This window comes from Rhopalosiphum maidis, chromosome 4 (assembly GCF_003676215.2).
Source record: "Rhopalosiphum maidis isolate BTI-1 chromosome 4, ASM367621v3, whole genome shotgun sequence".
Lineage (NCBI taxonomy): Eukaryota > Metazoa > Arthropoda > Insecta > Hemiptera > Aphididae > Rhopalosiphum > Rhopalosiphum maidis.
The window spans coordinates 11,850,491-11,870,682 of record NC_040880.1 but is presented as its reverse complement, the minus strand read 5'-3'; the positions used below and the strand labels follow the sequence as shown (position 1 = coordinate 11,870,682).

The following is a 20,192-nucleotide window of genomic DNA, read 5'->3' as shown; positions in this document are numbered from 1 at the left end:
AAAATTGGGTTTTCACTTGGACATTAAAAAAAAACAATTTAATCTAAGAAATAATAATAAAAAATAGGGTCACGACAAAGTCGATAGGCATTCACATAAAATATTATATAATATGATTGACAAAAATATTATTTTGTATAAATATAATATTTTCTCATTGATTTTTAAATTACTTTCCAATAATAATAATGACAGCTTAACGTATCCTACATTATAACTATGTGCGTAGTTACATAATATGACAGTGGCAATAAAATATTAAATACTAAAAATAAATATGTGTTAATTCTATTTTACCAATATAGGTGATGCATGGAATTTTAATTTATTTTCAATAAGACTAAAATATGTGTATACAAATGATTTATTACTTATTTCAACTATTGTAAAAAATTTATGTCACGCATTTTATTTGTTTGTATGAATATACCCAAACGAGTTACACAGTAACCGTCAAATAAATAACGTTAATTAATTTAATTGCCAGTTATTTATGTAGGTACATATATGTATATTGTATAGTTATATATGTATTTTTGGAAATTATTATGCGAATATTAGAATATTATATAATTTTTAAAACCAATATATAATAATGGCACATGTTCAACAATTCGGAGGAACGTAAATAGAGGAAATTTAAAGATACCGTATTTAGTCGACATTTGCCTAAGTTTGTTTTAATTGCATTGCATCGCCGTAAATATAGTTCTCAAGTCTTTAAGTGCGGGATGATCGATTATCATACGCGCCGTTGAAGTTAAATAAATATCTTTATAATATTTCTAATATAAATTTGTTTTTAATGCTTTGATGCAATTTACTATTTTACTATATGAGTTTCCAGTTCAATTGGTCATGCCAAAATCAAATAATATAAAGGTAATATGTTATGCATTTATTAAAGTATACCCTTCACAGACAGTAAAATAGTGATACACAGAAGCTTCGTGTGTCACTCAAGTCGATACCTTTAAGGTTAGGTGTAATGATAAATTACCATGTTTGAACAAAGTCAAGTTTATCCATAAATTGCTAAGATTTTATTACGAACGTGTTCAGGCTTATAATTATTCTCAACATTGTCGATTTTCAAAAAAAATATAACAAAATATTAAACGTAATGACAATAAAAAAGAAAGCGAAATTTTTTGAGATTTTTATTATATAAAATAATAAGAACTATTTACACATATTAAATTAGGTACATTAGATAAAAACAAATTGTAAACCAGTAGCAGGTAGTTTTTCACGGTTATTTATGCTCTTAAATAATTATTATAAAGCTTATAAGATGCGTAATATATTATAACATAATGTCTTTAAAACAAAAAAAAAAAAAAATTACAAAATATTAAATAATATTATTATGGCTGAATTAAATAGTTTAAGTAAATATGATTTTGATTTTGCATTATATTTTTCCATAGAAAACAAATTAAATTACGCTTAAGTCGGCTAAACTAATTGCTTTTTTGTTTATACATTATTTGGTTTTTATTATTACTAAGTTTACCTATTATTTACGTCTTCATATTATACAAAAATTATTTGCTAAATTATACAAAAAATGCATTACAAATAGGTAATTGACAAAAATTATATTCTGTAGTGTCCAAATTACTCGACCACTGAGGCACGACAACTCTGGCAGTACATGCGACCGTTTTTGAGAAAAAATTAACAGACATGCACACGCAAATATTACTCAGTTAATAGGTATCATAGGATATTGTATTATGCTACCATGTGTTTAAATTGTGTTTATAAGATTTGAAATGAACGTAACTTGGAACTTGATTTTCGAATACTAAAGTAAATTATAATCAAAGTAGAAAAAAACTTTCTAAAAACACAGCGCAATGATTTAATGTAAACCTATAACAATAAATACATAAAAACTAAAAATACATTGGTTTTAATTTGGAATATAGAATCGGAAGTTGAATAAAATAACCAAAATTTAGCAACAGAATACTATTGTGTTGATTATTATAACAATAATAGTTTTGTATGTTGGGCTCGAACGCTTGAAATAAATAAATAAAAAAACAATTAAAATATTTCACGCAAAGTTACATATTGAAACAATAGCCTTCTGGCTTGTTTCGTTAAAAGTGAATGACAACGCTCTGGTTAATGGTATCACTTTTTCTATTTATTTTCATATAAATTTATACAAGTATGTATAGACGTGTGGGGCTGATACGCTAACGCGGCAGCCAGGCTTGTAAGCGGGCTGCCGGATACGGCGTATGGTCACGACGAGCTGGAAGCTCCGCCCTATCGGCACTTTAGGGTCATATACATGGAGGATGTACAGATAAGGGTACGCAGCCAACCACGGGTAGTGTCTAGCTATGAAGCTACTGCTATCGTGAATCTGACCCGGGAAGGCAAGCTCTCAAAAGCGGCCGTGGGTGAATTGGGGGAAACTACCCGTATACTATGTTGTTCGTGGTCCGTGTGAAGAACGCGGACTGTCTGGTTTTCTTGTTGTCTGGATCGCCGATTTCGGTGTCGTCCCGTACGGAAAGAGCGTGGCAATGCCCGCATGGGTTGCTCACGGTCCGTACGAGGAACGTTCGTTCGATGTTACTTTCGGACTGCGGCTGGTCGTCGTGTCACTTCGGTTTTCCCTCTTTTATTTTTTTCTTCGTACTGATTGAAAATACATTCTAGTGGAAGAAACTGTGTTGATTGAAGACTGTAGTATGTGGTCGGAAATCGACCGGTATATAACCCGTGCGCCGTACCGACTAGTAAACTATCGTGTGTGCCGCCGTGATGTTTGTGTTTCTCGTCGGTACGGATCTGCGTGCTGTTTGCTGGGTTTTTTGGTTACAGCCATGGGGGGTTTCATTATATTTGTCCTGACCTCCCCTATCCATGGCCGTATTTGTCAGGTTGTTAGTGTAGTTAGAAGAACTTATATTTTGTAAAACGGCTCTGACTACTGTAATTTCCTGTAGGGCGTGTTCTGATTGGCTGATATTGTGTAGTCTCGATAAGGACTGTCTTAGTGAGTGATGTACTGTTACAATATTTGTCATATTAATATGAAAATGTTTTATTGTAATAATTTCTGTATATGCTAGTTCATTGTTTAATTAATATTAATTATTGAACTTTGATTATAAGTTGATAAATAAATTCCAGTATTTTTTATTGAAATAGATAATAATATTATATTTAAAACTTATTTAACTACTTAAAGCATCTACTTGCGTGCTCATATTTATAAATCTTGAATTATCATTTTGTATTTCACGATTTGTTTGTTTAAAATAAAAATTACTTTTTATTACAACATTAAAAGTTGTTTTAAATTTATTTTAAAAACGTAAAATATACCTATACTAATAAAATGTATATAATACCATAATGTATGAACATTTAAAATATGCAAAAAACAATTGTATATTCAGTATCTACGAGAAAATTAGATTCTCTACAACTTATGCAATCACCTATAATTAACAACTTACTACCTATCGCTGCTGTATTAGTATGCAGATTAATGGGATGACTTTACGATGAAGTATCGAGCGACGTCCCGCAGTGCTCTGTTCTCAGCCCGACCATTTGAAATACACTTTACGAAGACTGGCTTTAAGTGACGTTTCAAAGAGATCCAAAGTTTTTGACTTATCCTATCGGGACATAACTAGGAATAATTTTTATCGCCGAGGATATCTATCCACTGAAGGACGTATTAAAATCGAATGAAGAATGTTCAAGACACTGGCTTACGGCCGTTTCAGATGACACTGCGCAAAACGAAAGTTATGATCGGAAAAAACATCACATAATAGAACTTTACTGTAGGAAATAGTAGATCGCTCATTGAAAGGTAACAACAAGGTCGATCGGGGATTTTACAGACAGGTTAAATATACCTATACCTAAACCAAAATTATAATATAGAATATTTCAATGACCATATCGATTATAACTCAGTGGCTGTATGTGTGTTTAAACAATGCCACGGTAGTTTATTTAAATACTTCAGGGCGGTCACCGAATCGAATCGTGCGAGTATACGATTTGGGGGGGGGGGGGTACGCGTGTTATTATATTATCACATCACGTCGACTATGCGCTTTAACCGGCACACGCCATTACGTCAAGTCGTCGTTAGAACGAGATAACCGTCGTACGACGTTTTACAATAATATATTATTATCGTGTTACCGTTTGAACATTATACGTATAACCACGCTGCCATGGCGTGAACGCAAGTAGGACGATATCCGTTACGCGCGCGCTTACCTGGTACGCCGGCTTGTTGTAACCGTCCGGTCGGGTCTTCTGGTCGCGGTCCAGGAATATGCACGCCGTGTGCTCGGCGCTAGAGAACGTGTACGTGACCTCGCCGTGTCTGGCGAGTACCGGTAGCGCGAGCAGCACGATCAGCACCCACGTGACGAGTATGGCGGAGGACGCGTTGCGCTCTGTGCGCACGTATATGGAGGCGATCGGGTGGACGACGGCCAGGAACCGATCGAGCGACATGAGCACCAGCGTGTAGACGCTCGCGTACGCGGTCACCACGATCAGGTACTGCACCATTTTGCACCAGACGTCGCCGAACGGCCAGTACGGCAGCATGTAATCGACGGCGGTGAACGGCACGCAGAACACGATAAACAGCAGGTCGGCCAGCGCCAGGTTGATGATCAGCAGGTTGGTGGTGCTCCGCATCTGCTGGTTGGCCATCACCACGATCACTACCAGCAGGTTGCCCAGAAGCCCGACCACCACGATGATGCCGAACAGTATGGGCACGGCCAGTGAAACGATGCGCTCCACCTGCACCGGAACAACAACAACAATAATAAATTATGTACGTGTGCACGACACGCGATGATAATAATATTATATTATAACTTATAACTGTATGTTATGTGATGTCGCGTACGAATAAAAACGTTAAATCACACCACGCCGGGCCATGTACTGTCGTACTGGGGTCGACACTCCTATTATGCGAAATATCAGGAAGATATCAAAATGCTTTCAACGTTTAGCAGACGTGTAATATACGTATATGTAATTGTAATGTGTACAAATGTCGCCGTAAACGTCTAAAATGTTACAAACGTCATAATATACTCGCGGCCATCGGCGTGCCAAAATAATTATCAAGTTCTTTAGTAAAATTCCGTCTATATAAAACAAATTATCAGCCTTAAAGCGACATCGCCGGAGTTAGTATTTTTATCGTGTCGAGTACGCGTAAAAGTGCTATTGTAAACATTCTCTGGCCTAATGATTTCTGTATTGTTCTGGATATGATTATGATGTCTATCACTATAAAATATATAATCATATTTGTGGATGCGTGAGTGTGTGATGTTAAGGGAAGAGTAGATATGATTTCCAAGATAAATTTATTGATATTTATATTTTATATAAGAAAATAGATATTTGAATTGAAAGTAACACATATTATTACGACTCTGGACATGTCGGTTTAAGTAATTTTATTTATCGGAAAGGCAGTGAAGTCTTTGAAAACATTCAAATACATAACATTATTTTTATTGTACGTCGTTTTTAAATCGGCACATAAAAAAAAATCAACAGTAAAGAAGTGTGAGCAAATGCCTTAACCAAATATTGACCGTTTTTTGGTGTTCGTAACTGTGTCGGATTCAAATGTAATAAAAGCTACACATGTGCGCAACTATTTACCAATACGAGCTATTTTTTCGTTTATATATATATATTATAAATACCAAGATAAATATATATATTTTTTTATGAGTTATTGTTATTATTGTATTCAAATCGTTGTTAATTCAACAGTTAAAGAGGTATTATTATTTTTATTTTTTAATATTATTCCAGACAACACATCGTTTAAAAAATTTTAAATATAATTCCGTACCTACACATACGCGCTCGCGTTTGCGTTATATTAGTTCTTTTTTACCCTTCCGGCTGTGGTTAGACGACTTATGAGATTCATCTGGAGGATTATAGCGGTCCATCTACCCCTAAGACGACCCGACCATGGCCTGAACCGGAACCGGCCGTGAACGAATAAAGTCCACCTCGAGGTGCCAGTTTGTTTTTTTTTATATAAATATTCCAATGTGCTAGACAAAGGAAAAATATTTATCTTTATAATGTAGGGAGTCTGGGAGTGTAAGACTAGAGCTAAGATCAAAATAGCATTTTATTTTTATCTTTTACAAAATATACGTGTTTTTCTTCGTTTTACCAGCAACGTAAGCTTCCATGGAATTAATGCAAAGACGGACATAGTTCTCAAAATATCCACAACTTAGGAATATTATATTTGTTACATTTATCATGTTATTATATACGTTTATTCTGTATAGAGGCATTAATACACCTACAGAAAGAAAGAATACATCATCTCGGGATATAGGTACGATACACGTACACATAACTACATATTTATAGAGTTTTATTTGATCAAACCCCAAGTACATCATTCCATAACAATTGAAGTATACACAATATTTCATCCATATAACATTATGTTGAAACAAAAAAAAAATAATATGTAAAATTTAATAGCCCTATAGGTATGACAATATGAGATAACGAATCACACACATTTATATACTTTCCAAGTGTACCTAATTCATACTTATCAAGCATAAAATCCTCACACAGATTATATACAGAAAATATTATCAATATTAAGATGACATTCGATCTCACAGTTGTTGATGTAAGCCTTATTATTCAAATATCTATGTTAAGCACTTAAAAACGTATATCTTGAGTTAATAACTTATTGACACACTATGACTTTTTTATTTAATTATTATTTTTTTTATATAACATCTAAACTCCTGTTTTAAATGTTTATAATTACCTGCTAAAATTCCGAAAATTAAAAATTACCAAGAAATAAACTTTCATACACAGTGTTTGATAAATTTGATTAAGTGGCACTTAAACGTGTAAAACAACACATATTAGTGAAACCTATGAATTTATTAAGTACGTGTACAGAAACGTTCAAAATAAATATATCACACATTTAATTTAAAAATCTTACTTACATAGATACTAAAATAAATAAATTATAATGTTATTTTTTTTCCATTCTTGCCTATATTCAACTGTTATAGAAATATCGAGTTTTACTATTCTAGTCGTGTAGACCAGGTTTAATAACAATAGAGATGTTGAGATCGGTGGTTATTAAATATATATTATCTATATATACGAGTATAATTATATAATATACTATTAAAATATAGTATGTTATATTATACCGAAATCATAATACATTTTATAATTTTTTAAATATATACTAGTATAATATTAAAATTAAGAGTAACCACACGATTGTGTACGTTAAACAATTAACTTTTATATTTACGTCAAATGATTACGTATTAGTTCAAATCAAAGTGCTTCAAAGTTGCAGATAAAAATCGTACGCAATCATGTTTCACTGAAAATTAAATAACTGCATTTTTTATAAATACAATCAACTATTTTATAATTGTAAGCCTTTATAAAATTTCATCAAAAATACCATGTAAAAAACTCTAGAATTAGACTCAAATAAAATACATACATAAATTATAAGATTAACTTTTATTTAGAATTAAATTTGTTTTCATCTATGGTTATAACAATTATTATAATTTATACTTCAGTCTACGTTGTACAGTAAATGTAGCTATAGTTTATAATTGAGTATACACCTTCCGCATTCAGAAAATAATCATACGACAATAATTGGCGACATAGTGCTATATGATTTAAAAAAAAAATTAAATATTAAGTATCTTTTATGTTGATAATTTCAATATCATTAATTTAAATTAATTAAATAATTGTATTATATTATTATCTTTTATCGAACATATGATTCTAACTAAGAAAAAATTTAAAACATATTAATTTTGTGTTTTTAAAGTAACATAACAAGCCAGGTATGCCTTACACTTAGTTTCTGGTTTACCTAACAAAAATTTTAGGACCAAATTTTTATTATTTTTTTTTTCGAGGGAGGCCCAGTTCTGTCTTACGTCATTGGTTGGTGACGCACTACAGGACATTATCGGTACTGCATAATATTTCGTGTATATCGTTTACCGGTTACCACATGTTGCATGCTACCCCGCGGTATCCATAAAATAAATATAAACAACACTATATCTACACATAAGTAAGTTGTTCCATAATTTATTTATGATAGTTCATTTACCTCACAAATCAACCTACATTTTTCATTTTTATTGATGGACTCACATCACTCTCTTTTTTTTACTTCGTATTCCTTTTTACTTATTTACTTATTTCTATTACACACCCGTGTACTAATGACACTATAATAATATGTATTGAAGCTGTATTTAAAGTTTTTTTTTTTTTTTTAAGACACTGTATATTTTATAGAATTATTTTAAAATTAATTATAAATTTTATAAAATGTTTTAGTATCCAAGTATCTGGACCACTAAAACATAACCATTCTAGACATTATATTATTTACTAAATGAATTATTTTTTTCGGTACAAAAATATCAATTTATCGTAAATTATAAACAAATACCTTCTGTATTTTCTTATTATAATAATTAAATTTGTGATAATAGAGAGAGAGAGAGAGAGAGAGAGAAGAGAGATAGAAACATACAACAGTATGTTAGTGAATATAATGTTAATTAAAGTTACTAATCGCTCACAAATGTCAACTGTAATTTAATTAACACAAATTTGAAGATACTAACCCATTACCTGCTAAACAAAACACAATTGAATACCGCAAACCATATCATTACATAATTAATACTACAAAATTCTCTTAAGTCATTTTCAATGGTCATGGTTATTAGCTTAGTAGAAGCTAGCTATTTACATCCTTTATTTTTTTTAAATTTGTACATTTATAATACCGATTATGAATATAATAATTATTACATATTATTATATGTATGTTTTTAAGTACTTCTTAATTATATCCTCTGAGTTTATATAATATATTTAAGTAATCGCGTTTTTTGTATTGCAGATATATTGTCTTTTATTTATATTCATAGTACAATTAATTCATCAGTATTTTCTATGTTACATTTAATTTCTTTCAGCTTACATATTTTATAGCGTGATGAATGTATTTATTTTATTTTTTATTTTAATTTCATCATAAATGATGGTTATGCCAGTTGATTTGTTATTTTCTGTGCATATCTATCATTTGTAATTTATTTCTAATATATGTTAATAATATAATGTCAAGAGAAAAATAACCTTTCTTAAACATTCACAGATAAAACGAGCAATCACATATTCAAGCTTGGGTTAGGTTTATCAAAATAAATAATTATAAAATAAAAACAAAAGAAATTCAATTACCTTATTACAAACTTTAAATTTAAAATAATTAAAATAAACCATAAATCATGTTATATGAATAAAATAATATAAAATCATACCTTTAGTATCTATTTGATTATAAATGTCTTAAGAATTTGAATATGAATATTAAAGTTTATAGAAGCGTATTTCCAGTGTAGGTTATTTTTTCAAAATTAAAACTTTTAAAAATTATACATAATATTATGACTATCTGTATTGTTATAACTTATAATTGTGTTAAATAGAAGTATACAACAACAAACACATATGTCATACATGTATATATAACATAATATTATGTATTATATACATACCACATACGACATATCTATAAAATACGAGTATAATATATTATAAAAAAAACCATAAAATTCTGCTAACACGAAGCTACATTAAATTTATAATTAATATTGAACATAAACACAATTATAATTAAATAATATTTTATTTTAATTAAGCAAAAAGCCAATGTTGTCAAATTACACATGATAAATTCAAAATATGTTTGATTCAACCGCAATAAACTACAAAAATACTTAAAAATGAATTTAATTTAAATTTTTTAATCTTATTATTATATTCGTATAAAGTATCAGATTATATGAATAATAACTACCTAATATACAAAAATGATTATATTATAAAGTATTCATTTATTTTATAATTCTTCAACATTGATAATAATTATTATTAACGCTAAATCACAAAACAAACATAATTTCAATAATATTTCATTTGTTTGTATCAAAGAAAGTATTTATGCCTACATTCGAGTATGTAAAAAAAATAAAATAAAAAATACCAGTATCTACATATTTAGATGGCTGAATAAACTTAATAAAAATGTTAATATATTAATTTTCAAGAATGTTTTTCATTCATTCTCAATATAATATCATACAGAATTTATTATTAAAAGTTAAAAAAAAATAAAGTTTATTATACATAATTATAGAAAAATATTTTGAAGAATCTACCATTAAAAGTTGAATTAATATTTAGTTTCATATTGTAAAATATTAAATGAAAATCATATTTACTATTAAATTTACGATAATAATATAAATTTATAATCTGCAACGTCATATTTAATCATTACGCATCAATCAATTTATATAAATTCTTATGTTTAGTTCTATGGACCTCATGACTGGTCACGCAAATAGTTTTAAAAAATATTTAAATATTAAAATATGAATATTAAAATGATTTTAATGTAAATTCAAAGAATAAAATGTATTATTTGTGAAAATAAAATTAGTTCTAAATAATATACCAAATTAAAATTCACAAAAGAAGGATAAAAAATACATTAAAAAATCATGTAAGACTGAATTTGTTTACAATTAACATTTACTATATTTTTTTTACAAATATCAGCTACGTATTTATGTATAAATATTGTCACTAAATCGTTTGTTTGATAAACTATTAGAAATGGTATATAATTAAAAATCCTTAATTTTCTTACAGACATAAAATAAAAATGATGCAAAATTTTCATCCAGAATTGGAATTAAACAGAGAAGCAAAATTACAGATAAAAATAAATTACCGTGATTCTTTTTATGTGAATTTTCGATACAACTCAATATTACGATTTTCATTAAAAATTTATTAACTATGCAGACAGATTTTTACACATGAATGAATTCTGCTAATAAAAATGAATTTAAAATAATTAGAGCTTTACAGAAAATGAATTAAAAAAATAATAATAGTAATAACATTGTGCGATGAAATTCATAGTTGATATTATGACTTTGTAAAATGTTAATCTTCATTTTATAACATATATCTATATATTTTTTAAATTACTATTTTATTATATATCTATGTATTAAATAATAAGAATTTTAAAATAAATTGTATTGTTTTATAGCTGTGAAAACAAATTACTACATGTAAATTAATATTAATATTATTTTAATTTATATTATACTATAATGTATGCATTATATATTTTTATTATATTGTAATATTTTTAATTTAAATTATATTAGGTAATTTATAAATATTGTTATCATATATGTGTAGATTTAATTTATCATTAATTATGTAATTTAATAATAATAAACAGCAGTTTTAAATAATATATCGATAGCAATACTTAAAAGTAAATACCTAACTCTTGTTACAGAGTTAAAATACTGTTTTATTAAATTGTATAATTGTAAAGATACAATGCACCAAAATTGTTATCTGTATAATTATATGTAGGCTTTTATATTAAGTATTTAGAATATTACAATACATTGTAAAACCCATAAACTCTATATAAATAATTATTATTGTTAGTTTAATTAAATTAATCAGCCATCAGGTTATTATCACTAACGCTTATTCAACTCAGCCTTCGACTGTTCCCTCTTAGCACAAAATAACAAACTAACTCCTATTTTAAATTAGAACTTGTGATATGCTAAAGAATGTTGTAAATAAGAAGCTAAATGAGATTTTCGCAATGCATTCATATATATATTTTAATTCCATAACCTTGCAAGCAGATTAGTACCTATGTGCATATTATTATAATGTAGCGTGGTGTATCCAATAAATACCTACTTAACTCGTGAACCTTTTGGTAGATTCAATTCAGATGGATAGGTATTTTAAAATGTAATGACAATTATGTAGAATTAGCGTAATATTATTTAATTATATTATCATTGATAAATTGTACACATTTATTATATATATGTAATAAATATAGGAGTAGGTATGCGTTGATAAATCCCGCACTAAGTAACATTTTGTTTTATTTTACTAAATTCAAAAAAATTCATTCTGATGTAAATAGTTTACGTTATAAAATATGCACAAATATTTCAATGTTTCCACTATATATAATATCTCATATCATATTGTGTCTATATATATGTATAATAATATGTCACATCCATTTAGTGAAAGCGTTTTTTTCATGAACGGGATATCCCGTTTACGAAATGTATCTTTGAGGTGAAAATGAATATGGTGTTGGTATATATTATATCGACAATAATTCTTATCCATTTCATAAAATGGAAATTTATATCTTATACTTCATGAAATAAAAATAAAAAACGATTTTAAGTTATGTTAGCAGAATTTATTCATTTCATAAAATTGAATAAAATGTATACGAGATTACGATTTCTTTAATAATATAATGAACATTTGGGGAAAATATTATTGGTATATTATGTTATTATGCTGATTATTTTACACATTTATTGTGTTCATATATATTATTATATAGCTTATTAGGTATGATGATACAATCTTAGAAAATTAGAAATTTATTATTATTTAATCAATTATTATAAACCACGACACGAAGTGTTAACGTTACATTTGTATGCGATCGCTATCTTTGTTTTTTAATATTTATTTATATTTTAATGGGAATTATAATTTTACATTATAGTTGCAATATATATTTTAATTTAATAACAACATTTGCAATATAAAATAATAGAGAATGATAAATAAAAATATTTTAAATAAAATTAAAAAGTTGGTTCGTTTTGGCATTTGACATAAGACATAAGACGTCTCATAGTTTGTCGTATAAATAGTTGTTGATATAAGTTTTAATTAAGAATAAAATTATTATAATTTAAACCTAAATTTAAATAAATATTACAGTTTTTCATACAGTTTTAAATTATAAGATATAAATTGTATATTAAAAAGCGAGTATAAAATCTTTTTAGACTTTTAGACATAAACGTATTGCTTTATAATGCACAAAAACAAAGGGGATAAAAGTAGTTGTATACAAAACCCAACTTGAGACTGATTTAAAAAAAAAAAATGTGACTGATTCCTATATTTTGTCAATCAATTCAAATCGTATGGACTTCTAAATAATTAACGCATACTAAAAACAGACCAAACTAAAATAATAATATAACGGCATTAATAAAATTGAATTATTAAATTCAAAATAGTTTTGTTTATGATAATCATAATTTTAAAATCATTGAAAACTATAAATAGCTCAAATATAAACGAAAAACAGATATATATATATATATTACAATTTAATTTATATTACATTTAAACTTTAAATATTGCAGTGTTAATCCAAAATTTGACCATCATACATTTTATAATATTATTGCTGTATTCCTAAATTATATTTCTTCGTAATTGATAAAATTATAAAATTAACGGCTAATTTTTATCACCAACTAGCAGTTTAATAAACATCCACCTGCACCTTATTACAATACTAAAATAAAAACAAAAGTTGTATAGACAGTTCCAATCATATTACCTAGCATTAATTTTTAATCGAATTAATCTTACTAAATGAGCACAACATACCCATAATCTCATTTTAAATTGTTAAAAAGTTAACTTTGAACATAATAATTTGGCATAATATTACAAACGTAGTTTTTTTAATATTTGTATTATAATTTAAATGATCTATATAATATGATAACAATAAAATTCTATGAAAATGTAGTTGCTGCAAGTTGGTGAAATGAATTATTTAGAAGAAAAAAAATAGGACGATAAATTCTTTCAAAGTGGAAGACATGTTTAGTACCTAATTATATACATAATCATGAATTAATTATTATAAAGTATATTACGTTTTATGTATAAATTATAATTTTATTAATTTTTAAAAATGTTAAACATTAATGCTCTATAATTTTCTATTGTACTACATTAAAAACAGCTGATACTGAAGTGGGTGTACTTAATGTATTCTGTGATTTTCATTTTCAGAACAATGATAAATAATCATATAAAAACGATTATAAACGAAACTTAGTTAAAATTGGATGATTATAATTTTAATCTTTAGGCTAAAAGAGAAGCACTCTTTATATTCCAAGAAGTATTCAAATTATTTAATATAACATAATAAATCATAACTATAAAATAAATACATTTTCAATTATTAAAATTACATATAATATATTATTAAAAACAGTTATATAATACAATTATCAAAAAAAAAAAAAAATGTAGTAGTATCAACAATTTTTTTTGGATATAAGTACACGATGTTTATACGTATCTATGTTTATGCATATACCTATCACACATTTTTGATTCACTCTTCATTACAGCAAAGATTTAATTACTATTATGCTGTTACACATATATTTATAAAAGATGTTTCTTTTTTTCATTAATTATATATTACTGATATAAGAATATACAAAAGTTATAAATATCTATTTAAATACGTTTTAGTAAGTTATTTTAATTTAAAACCAAACTCTTCATATTACACACAAATAGGTATGTGTATTACTTTCGAAATATGATATTCAACAAAATACCAGACTACTCTAGCGTACTTTGAATATTTTGTTTATGTAACACAATATTTTATACATATTAATTTCATATTTATATAAGTGCTAGGAATATAAATTTGAAAGTGTATAAGAATATGCATTTTTATAATTCGACTTAAGCTATTTGTATAAATATTTAATAATTTGAATTAATTTATATTTTACATTGTACTATTTTTCTTTTATTCTTCAAGAAGATAATGGGCCTCAGTGAAAATTTTGGTACTATATTATAGGTATGCATAACAAAAATGTGGTATTTATGATATATAATCTAAATATATAATTGCAGTATGAAACAAAATATAATATATAATAACAGTCATACTGTTTTTTAAAACTTTTGTAGCATAACTGCACAATACATACAACTCATAATTTAATAATAATTTGAAAGTATAATATTCTATTGGTTATTGATTACAATTTTTAATTATTTTTAAATCGAAACATATACATATATGCATTAAAAAATGTTGTTGTTTATATAAGTAAGTATAGTTTACCATGTATATTACACGCATTAAATAATCAAAACAATTTAGTCTTATAAACTTAATGTAAAAAATATTTTTAAAACCAATTTTATCAATTAATTTTTATTAATTTCGCTTTTCAATACGTCTAATTATTTTAGTTAGTTTTTATTTTAAAGTATAAAGAATAAATATTTACTAACTTTAAATATTGATTTATCGGTTGTATTATGGTATACCGATGTATTACAAACTTTAAGCTAGAATATAAATTATTTAATAAAAAAATATTGATAGTATAAGTATTATGTACTTATAATATTTTTATCTATGTTTGAAACACAAAGTTGATACAAATACCTATCAATATTAAATTATGGTCAAATATATTTTATTAATTCATTCTTATTTTAAATATTTCTAATTTAAAGTTTTTTTTTTATTATTATTATTATTATGAGATATAAAATGTATAATGTTAATAGGATTATCATATAACAGGGGTCGGGAAGCTTTCGTAGGAAACAGCCATTTTTTCAAAAAATTACAAAACTATGATATCCAGGGAGCCGTACAACCTTTTTTAATTTTGGTGTATAAATTATTAGCACATATATTAGAATAAAGATAGTATTATTATTTCATTGAGAAAATGGTAAGCAATAAAAACATAATAATACGTCTTAAATTTAGAAAATATAGAAAAACTTTATATATCACTAAAATAACGCAGGTATAATATAATTTATATTTTACGGATCTCGATTGATAATTATTCAAAGAGCCGCAGGTTGCATGTTAAAGAGCCGCAGGTTCCCGACCCCTGTCATATAGCAATAGTTCCATAACAATACAATTTAATGAATGTTTTTAAAATCATTTTAAACATACATAGTTTGTTATTTTATCATTGCTACCATTAATGTGTATCATTCTTGGTTTTAATATGTTGTTGTTAAATTTATTAATGTGTTGCTATAATTTATCGAATTCTATTTAGTTTAAAATATAATGAAGATGCATTTTACATAATTGAAACTAAGCTTGTTAGGTTACAATTACCCATTCAGTGTGTTGTTGTAGTTATTTCATTTGAAATTATTTGAATATGAGGATTTGAGGACATTGTGTTATTTTACTGACAAATTAAATATAAAATATATTAATCAATCATGCACTTAATGAGATGGTGAAAAATTGTTGATATACTAAATTATTAAATATCCATATGAAAAAACATTTGTTTTTTTAAACGATCATTATTTTGTTTCTTGCCTCTTGGTCATTAGCGTTACATAAATTTACATTATTTTAATTATATATTTTACGTTATTATATTTACGTTGAATAAATATGCTTACAATGTGAAGAAATATATTATTTAATATCATTATACATTTGTAAAGTAAAATCATGTTTATATCTTAAACTTAATTAAAACAGATATATTCCAAAAAATTTTTATAAATATGTTATATATTTTAAATTATTCTAATTTTTTTTTAATTCTTATAAAATATTTTGTTTATTTAGAAGTAAAATATGTTTTAACTTGTTCTTTTAAAAACTGTTTGACTATTCATATTATTAAACTAAAATTAAATCCTACTACTTGGATATTATGTTAATATAATTTTTATTTTTAATACGTATATTCATAAAAATATGTTTAAAAAAAAACAAATATTAGGAAATACATTGAAGGAAAATAATATAATATTTCAATTTCTTTTTACTTGCTTATTAGTAATTACTAATTACAAGATTTAGTTAATACTTTGATTTATTAATTACTTAATAATTCTCCTCGCGTCGTATACGTAAATAGCCAGGTTTAATTAATGTAATGTTCATATGAACCTATATAAAGTTTGATACCACATCTTAAATTATAATAAAAAAAATTTTAATTTATTCTCACTTATCACAATCTACCGAGTACTTCACGAATTTAGATTAGACTCGTTTATAAAAGTGAACTTTGTGTTATTTAATGTATCCAAATGTTTAAGTGATCTTGTTCATTTTTTTTTTAAATTTAAAATCTTTGAATATATTCTATTTTCTATTATTGATCTCGTACACACCTTATGTTATAATCAGTTATATTTTATTAAGATTTATAATACATAAGACATATTTGATGATAGCAAATTTTCATCAGTTTTTATGTTGTTTAAACATTTTTTACATTTTAGAACTGTTAGTACTCTTATTGATAAACTAATCGGGCAAGTAATAAGATTTATTTATCTAATTGTATTATAAAAATGAGATGTAGCTTAAACCAATTTTCAATATTTTAAATAATAAAAATAGCAACAAATGATGATAGTGCTTTGTCAAATTATAAAATAAAAGTAAATCCAATTTTAATATAAAACTTTCTAGTGTGATTTTAAACATTCAATTATTGTTCATTATAAATGTGAATATAATTCAACGTTTATTAATTATATAATCAGTACCTAAGTACTAAAAAGTTACGACTAAATAAATTAGGTAGTTTAACGAAAATCGAAATTTAATTAATCGTATTAAAACCGTCCTATTTATTAATAAATACTAACATTTATTCACACAGGTCCTTCAATATGCATTTTACGTATGCCTTTATAAAATTATAATTAAAAATTTTGCAAATAATTATTTACAATTAAACATTTAAAACCATTTTAATGAAACATATCCATAAAAAACAACACTGTTCATGAAGCATATTTTATATAAATCCAAAGAATTCGTGTTATTTATAGAGATTACACTTTAAAGTTTTCAAGTAATCACCCATGTCTATAATGACTATTTCTTATAGAACTATTGTCATAATAATATAGTTGGTACCTATATATATATAGATGTATAGAAAATGTTTCAATGGCTATAACACGTGTAGGTATTTATTTTTTCATTGAAAACCCTTTCGAAGTATTTACAATTTTAATACGCGTCATGAAGACAATATTGCACTGCAGAACCAATGAGAGCAACAAACGATAAGCACCATCACGTAAGTCGTAGTGTTATCGAAAATATTCCCTGTTACAACGTAAATTATATACCAATCAAGTAATAATAAATAATTTATGAAACTAGAATGAACGTCTATAAAATATGTAAGAAGAAATACATTGAAAATATGAGAAATCGGTTAAAAATATTTTGTGACTACGGTAATCATGAATATATTTAATTTGCAGTAGGGTTCCCTGTTAGAGAGGACCTGTTGTCATATTTTTGTTTATTTTATGTTACCTAATACTATACTTACACTCGGTGTTAAATTGCTGTATTATGTATCATGGAAACTTAGTCGTCATGATAGTTTTTTCCCTACAGTTAAAACTAGAATAATAATAATAGGTGCGTAATGATACCTATGTAATAACGACAGTATTTTAATTATTCACAGATTTATATAGTATGTTATATTAGGAACTTTGAATATAAAACAATTCCAATACTTATTGAAATTCGGGTATTATTTTGAGTTTGAAAAATGTCCATAGATAAAAATTGAAAAATTGTTGATACCTATCCAATAACTATAAATGCCAATACATTATATAATTTATTTATTTATAATATTTACAATGAAAATAGTATTATTATAATATTCATTTGATAGAATGAGTTCCTTTAGAAAAAATATATTAAAACATCGAAAATATTTGCATTTTATTTGAAATCTAAGATCTCCATGGAAATTATATTTATATTTTTTAAATACTATTTAATTTTTCTTTTTAAAGCTGTATATTATTTATAATAAAAAAAATATATATATATATTAAATTATATAACCATCCTATCAGTCTTTATTTAATTATACTATATTATCACGCCACAGTAGATGCTATATTATTTATTCTGTAGTTTGAATGATGCAACAATTATGTAACGAAAAAATGTACATGACGTATTATCTCGATATTTATATGACTAGATATACCTAAATGATTTTTAAATTATTGAGCGCTCCCAAAAAATTGTTCTGTTCGTGGCACACTCCAACACTATTAGCAGTTGTGAAACATATAATCATACATTCATACTACATAATATTATAACACGGGGTAGCACCAGTATTGTTTGCACGCGTAATCTGCACTCGTTTATACCTGGAGGATCTCGTCGTCGTCGGTGTTGTTGTAATCAATATATTCGGTGCTGTTGACGCATAATGGAACGTTGGCGGCCGACACGTTCCGGCACATCTCGTACCTGTACAGCGTAGTGTCCTCGAGTACGGTGGGCACGCCAACGGTCGGGTTCATGGTGATGCGAGGACGTCCCGTATTGTCGTAGGGGAGGGAGGCCGGATTAAGGGATGAGGCAATGTGTAGGAGCGGTGTTCAGATACGACGGTGGTCAATTTAACGGATCATCGTTGCGGATTAGTGACAGCGCGTGGGCGGCAATAAGGGACGACGACTCCGACGAGTTCAGTGTCGTATCTTTTCGCGCGAAGATTGTTTCGGTGAGCTGGCCCAGCACGGACAGTGGCTAGCGGTGGCGCAGCGTACGCGTTTGGCGGTGCGCGGCGACAAACTGCCGTGGTTCTTACTCGGCACCGCGCGACGAACACGCATCGCGCGGTGATCAAACGCGACGAACACCTCGCGCACGCCCCGTCCTCAGACGCATGCCCTATCCCGCTCACCCCCAAATATCCACTACCCGCCTACCCACCACATGATCGAGTAGCGGGCACAGTGGGTGCTCACACCGCCATGGTATATATACATACATATATAATCTACCCACACGCCGTAACGACCCCTTACGACCCACCCCATCACACGTTTTCGGACACGCACACGCACGCTAGCCTCTCGTCGTCGGGCAGTATGTAACGTTGTCACCGCCACTGTCCCACGATATTCGTACGCAAATGACAATGATGACAGAAGCATAGCCCTTTTTTGGTAATGGACCCGTTAACTGTGCCTACACAATGATAATAATAATAATAATAATAATAATATAATACCTAAGCGAATTTTGACGACGGCAATAATATATACTAAGTTTTCGTATAGCACAG

At 27.2% G+C, this 20,192-nt stretch overlaps 1 protein-coding gene across 3 annotated transcripts in view; it reads right to left on the bottom strand.

The window, feature by feature from the left end:
- Positions 1–19,682, bottom strand: part of LOC113548370 (allatostatin-A receptor-like) — a 173,233-nt gene extending 153,551 nt beyond the window's left edge. For all 3 annotated transcript variants that reach the window (XR_003404882.1, XM_026949220.1, XM_026949221.1), the window contains exons 1-2: positions 19,267–19,682; positions 4,273–4,812 (exon numbers count right to left, since the gene is read on the bottom strand). Coding sequence is in view for 2 of the 3 variants with exons in the window: in XM_026949220.1 (XP_026805021.1) it covers positions 4,273–4,812; positions 19,267–19,422 (696 nt within the window). In the remaining variant the exon portion in view is untranslated. The remainder of the gene's footprint in view (positions 1–4,272; positions 4,813–19,266) is intronic.
- Positions 19,683–20,192: the final 510 nt, after the last annotated feature.